At 44.3% G+C, this 6,000-nt stretch overlaps 1 protein-coding gene across 1 annotated transcript in view; it reads left to right on the top strand.

Annotated features, from left to right (window-relative positions):
• Positions 1-204: 204 nt before the first annotated feature.
• The window catches only part of LOC130170450 (desmoglein-2.1-like), a 28,012-nt gene continuing 22,216 nt past the window's right edge, over positions 205-6,000 (top strand). Inside the window, exon 1 of the mRNA XM_056377724.1 lies at positions 205-306. Within this exon, the coding sequence (XP_056233699.1) occupies positions 262-306 (45 nt within the window). The 5' untranslated portion in view covers positions 205-261. The remainder of the gene's footprint in view (positions 307-6,000) is intronic.

The raw sequence follows: 6,000 nt of genomic DNA, 5'->3' as shown, positions 1-6,000 counted from the left end.
TTTATCTGGTTCAGAGTGATTGATGGGTTTTTTTGTGTTCCTTTTCTTTCTTTTGATGCGTCATTAAAATATTTGTGCTGTAGGGTATCTCTCTGATCCTGTGTGTGTGTGTGTGTGTGTGTGTGTGTGTGTGTGTGTGTGTGGTGCAGCACTCCTCTCTCATAAGCCTCCTCCTTCCTCCATCAGCTCACAGTCAGTCAGGAACTCTTGTCAGGATTCTACTGGTTCACTTGAAACGGGTAGTGGGACTTTGCTCCAGTCATGGTTCGGGCTTCTTGGCCCGTGTTTGTGCTGCTGCTGTTGGTGGTGAGTACTGAAGTACTTCATGTTGTATGATAGAGTGTGAGGAGTCTGTGTAGGTGTCAGATATAAACATGTAAATGTCATTCTGTTTTTATAGTTAATATTTCTAAAGCTCAGAACTGAGACACTTCCATGATGTTTTATCAAGGCTACCTGTAGATATACAGAATCTTTCAACCACATTAACTTCATACAAATTATTTACATTTCTTACTTGTTCCTGTTGTTAAATCATGCTAATTATAAATTATACTCTTTTGATAAAACACGGACTCTAGGTTTGTTCACCCTCTCACATCATGGGTTAGTGATCTTGTTCATGTTGACCCTAACAAATACCTGGCAGCCATGGAAACAAGGATGTGGGCTGTACCATCACATCATTTCTCATATTGAGCTGGAGAGATTTGTTGAATCATCAGTTTATTAAAAGTCAATTTGAATGAATATTGTGTTAAAAAAAATGAAAAATGTTCAAATATCCATAATCATATCATTTCAGCGTGAAATTAAAAACACGTCATGCTGCCAGTATTAATATGAAGTTACATGACTCGAGAAAATAATTGAAACATCAGAACTGAATCAAGTACATTTGTGTTGAAAGCAGCTTTAAGCAGACTGTGCTGACTCTGAGCCTCAGCTGGATGTTACTCTTATGGTATTTCAACATGTTTCAGCTGGTTTCTGCTCTAAAACACAGACAATCATCATGTATCATGAAAATCCAATGTCATTACAAACTGTTTTCTTCCTGCTCCCTCATCTGCCCAAACCAATTCCTCAGGAGTTCAGTGGCTGATCTGAACACAACAAGTTAACACAGCAGCCTTGTTGCCCGAGGCCTTATGATTTCTGAAATAATCCAGCTCTTATTTGGCTGACTGATCTTCTTTTTTCCTTAACGCTCCATTGGACTTCATGTTCATGTAGTCATTCTTGAGTAATGAAGTGAGAGAAGGAAGGCAATGCCCTTAGAGGTATTTCTCAGATGGAGACAAACGGTCCCTGTCATTAGTGTTGATTCAGTTCATTCTTTTTTTTCATACATGTCGTAGTGAGTCATACTGAGCTCTTGTTTTTCAACAAAAGACTGCCACACCCTTCTCTTCTTGTCCTCATACCTTTATTATCCTGACATGCCCATGTATTAACTGAGTAGTTAAATTTTCCAACAGTGGTAGGGTGTGGTGCCTCTCTCTGAACACAGCAGCTACACAGTACCTGACAAGTGGAGACTTTTACAAACAGGCCCTTGCAGTATCTTAACTCATGCTAGATATGAGCATTCCAGTCAAAAAAGCTTCCACATCAACCTCCTGGATTTAATTACAAGTTAGAGTGAGACAAATATACGTTTGCACTTGGCAGATAAATACAAAAATGTTAACAGCCCAAACAGATTCAGCTCCATCCCTGTCAGCACCGTAAAGTATCAGTAAACTTCAGTCTGACGCTAAAACACTGGTTAAAAGGCTTTGTATTTACTTCAGGTAACTTCTATTTACATGGTTTGACTACAGGACAAACAGAGAAAGTAATAATCTTCATCTTTTTCATCCTTGTTGTTTATGTAATTGATTGCTTGTGGAAAATACAAACAGCAGAAAATCGTGCATTTTTCATAGTGTCATGATATTTGAAATTAAATTAAATTAAATGATTAGTTGAAAAAAAATCAATGGATTGATCAAGAATGAAAATAATCTTTTATTTCAGCCCTACAATAAACCTTTGCAGCCTTTTTGTCTCATTTGCAAATTCACTGTCTCTGTAGAATTTTAAAAAATAATTTTCAGCTGATATTACTCTCATTGAGAAAATTTTTTTTTTTTTCTTAATTTGTAATTATTTTATTTATTAATATACATTTATTATTTAACTGTATTTTTTAATAATTCTTCCAGAATTCAGATAAACAAACGAGGACGACAAAAAGAAAACAAAAAAACAAACTGCCCCAATATTCACAACAAAGGACTATGTGTTTGAAAAGGTTTCATGTTTTTGCTGTGTCTTTATCTAATAATATCTGAAATACACATACCTTTCTTTATTCAAGGTCCCAGGAGAACTTGTACTTCAAAATATCTGGAAAATGAGGAAGATGAATAAAAGAGATTATGTTAAAATCACTTAATGTCAGCTTTGTGTTAAACACTCATGACTTGTCAACTGAACACCCTCACTCTTTGAAAGGAAATTAATTGAGGAAAGATGTGACTATTTTCGTCTTTGGTAGTTTTGGCAGTGCCTTTGTTGGGCCTCAGCCAATTCTAAAGGTGGAGACCACATGCTCTTTTTTTCTACTGACAGTGAGGGACATTTGAGTGAGGGAATAATTGTTTTTATTGCAATATCAGGCCTCACCAGGTTCACTGAAGAACCTGTGTCCACCAGTAAAGAGCAGTGGTTGCCTCAATAGAACAGATGCATATCACCAGTGCCCTATTCAGGCTGGTTGAGCATTGTGTAAACCACTCCAGCCAATCGTCTATATCTTCTGCAGGATGCAACACCCTGACTTGGTTTGCTGCTTCCCCACTGAGAAAGGTCCAGGACCTAGTTCCAGGAATCTCTCTGAATTTGGTTCCTTAGTTCACAGGTGTAACAGGGTAGTGCTACACCAAAGTGGCCAGGCTGTCCACATCCTAAGCAAACTCTTGAGCATGGCCTGGGGATCTGTTCCTTTTGACATGTGGCAGCCTGCACTTTCTGGGTTAGTTCCTACACCCATCCAGGTTCATCCCTTTCCATACCTACCTCCAAAGCTTCCTCGAGCATCTGAAGTTGAGCCAGTAGTGTCAGGACATGCAGATCGGCTGTACAGTGTCTGAAGAATGGTTTCTGGAAAATTTCGGAGCCAAAATGCAGAACGCAGACAAGTGAGAAACAGTAGTAGTAGTAGTAGTAGTAGTAGTAGTAGTAGTAGTAGTACTAGTTCAAAATAGTTAAATTGCAAACTTGTGGAGGACAGGGTGAATGGTTGGGGCAGGTTTGTAGGGAATGCAAAGCATCTGGTTTGGTTGAATAGCACAGGCTGGAGAGCGGGTGCAGCAGAGATGAACGAGTATAGTGACAGAAGGCCGGTCAAAGGGATGGAGACAAAGGCTTGATGTGGCTGACAGGAGGAGCAGGCAACAGGATCTGAGGCACCGGTACAACAAAGAGTAAACACAGATCTGGCAATCACAAATGCAAATACAAACTAGAACTAGAGTTGGCTGTAGCATTTGTAAACCTCTGGTAGACTGAACAATCTGGCAAATATCGGAGGGATGAGCCAGGGCTTTTAAGCTAGAGCTGATTGTTCTGTAGGTGATGACTTGTAGCTGTACTGCTGTGAAAGAAGTAACTGGAGAGCCACACTAGGTGGACAACACATCTGCACACAACTGAAGGAAAGACAAACTGGGAACAAACAAAACACACAGGGAAAGGGATCGGAGACAGCCTAACCCTGACAGTACCCCCCTCTAATGGGAGCCTCCTGGCAACCCACCAGGTTTGTCAGGAGGACTACAATGAAATTCCTTAATTATCTGAGCATCCAGAATAAAACATTGGGGCACCCAGGACCACAGGACCACTCCTTAGGACCATAGACCTCCCAACCAGGTATTGAAAAAAGTCTGCTGCTGAAGAAGCTACTCAGAGATCCTACAGTGTCATGCAGAGGGTGAGAGTTATTGTTCATGATGGATGTCAGTTTAGCTAACATCCTCCTGTCACCTACTTCCTCAATGGAGTGTAGGGGGCAGCCCAGGACAGAGCTCGCTTTCCGGATCAGTTTGTTGAGCCTCTGCCTATCCCTGTCAGTGCTGCCCCCTCTCCAGCAGACCACAGCCAAGTAGATGGCTGAGGCCACCACAGAGTCGTAGAAGGTCCTGAGGAGAGCCCCACACAGGAGGACCTCAGTCTCCTCAGCAGGTGAAGGCGTCTCTGACCCTTCTTATAGAGAGCGTGGGTGTTGGTGGACCAGTCCAGTTTGTTGTTTAGGTGAACCCCCAGGAACTTGTAGTTCTCCACCACCTCGATGTCCAGTCCCTGGATGTTCATTGGTGTGAAGTGAGATGTCTTCCGCCTGGGGTTCACAATCATCTCCTTTGTTTTGCTGGCATTAAGCTGAAGCTGGTTGATCTTGCACCAGCTGACAAAGTCCCTGATGACTGTCCTGTATTCCAGTTCATTTCCCTCCGAAACACACCCAACAATGGCTGTGTCGTCAGAGAACTTCTGGACGTGGCAGTGTGTGGTGTTGTGTGTGAAGTCCGAGGTGTACAGGGTGAAGAGAAAAGGGGAGAGCACCGTACCCTGGGGGGCACCTGTACTGCAGAGCACCACATCAGACACACTGTGACGAAGCCTCACGTACTGTGGTCTGTTGGTGAGGTAGTCTATCATCCATGCAGTCAGGTAATGGTCCACTCCCACACTTTCCAGCTTCACTCTGAGCAGTGACGGCAGGATCGTGTTGAAAGCACTAGAAAACTCAAAATACATGACTCTCACAGTGCTCCCACTGTCCTCCAGGTGTAGCAGTGATCATTGCAGTAGGTAGATCACTGCATCATCCACCCCAACATTAGGCCGGTAAGTAAACTGCAGCGAGTCCAGCTGTGTGCTCACCAGTGGTGTCAGGTGATTCAGGATGATCCTCTCCAAAGTCTTCATCAGGTGAGAGGTCAAGACAACAGGCCTGAAATGGTTAGGCTCCTTGGGGCGCTGGGTTTTAGGTACCGGGACCACACAGGAGGTCTTCCACAGGGCCGGTACTTTCTCCAGGCTCAGGCTCAGATTAAACAAGTGCATGAGCACACCACAGAGCTGATCTGCACAGTCCTTCAGTAATCTGGGGCTGATGCCATCCGGGCCTGGGGCCTTCCTTGTCTTGATCTTCTTAAGTTGACACTTCACCTGATCAACTGTTATGGAGAAGGGGGTGGAAGATGACTGAGGTGAGGATATGGGGGTAGTGGGGGTGAGAGGGGGAAGTTGTACTGGTGGGGAGGGGAGGGCTGTAGGTGAATGGGAGTTGAAAGTAGCGGGTTGAGGAGAGGAGGGGGAGCTGGCCCAGGGAGGTGTGAAGAGGGTGCAGGGCAGGTAAGGGGGGAGGGGGCAGAATCAAATCTGTTGAAGAACAGATTCAGTTCATTGGCCCGGTTCTTGTCGCCACAGCTCAGGTCTCTCCTCACTCCTTTTCCCTGGCCAGAGATGTTCTGCAGTCCACTCCAGACATCTCTGGTGTTATTCTGCACTAGCCGCTCTTCCAGTTTCTGTCTGTAACAGTCCTTCCCTTTCCTGATTTTCTGTTTGAGTTCCTTCTGGACTCTGCGCAGCTCCTCCTTGTCCCCCGATCTAAAGACCCTCTTCTTCTCGTTCAGCAGGGCCTTAATCTCGGAGGTCACCCAGGGTTTATTGTTGGCGAAACAGCGTACTGACTTGGAGGGCACAGTGTTCTCCACACAGAAGTTAATATAGTCTGTGATGCAGTGGGTCATGGTGTCGATGTCGCCATCATGGGGGCTGCAGAGTGCTTCCCAGTCTGTTATTTCAAAGCAATCTCTGAGTCTGGCACTGGTCTCCTCGGACCACACCTTCACAGACCTCTTCTCAGGTGGTTGTTTATTCACCAGAGGGGTGTGGTCTGTGATCAGATGGACAAGGTTGTGATCTGAGCGTCCCAGTGGGGGGAGG

This window comes from Seriola aureovittata, chromosome 6, assembly GCF_021018895.1.
Source record: "Seriola aureovittata isolate HTS-2021-v1 ecotype China chromosome 6, ASM2101889v1, whole genome shotgun sequence".
In the NCBI taxonomy this organism is placed as follows: domain Eukaryota; kingdom Metazoa; phylum Chordata; class Actinopteri; order Carangiformes; family Carangidae; genus Seriola; species Seriola aureovittata.
This window is presented reverse-complemented; position numbering and strand designations above follow the sequence as displayed.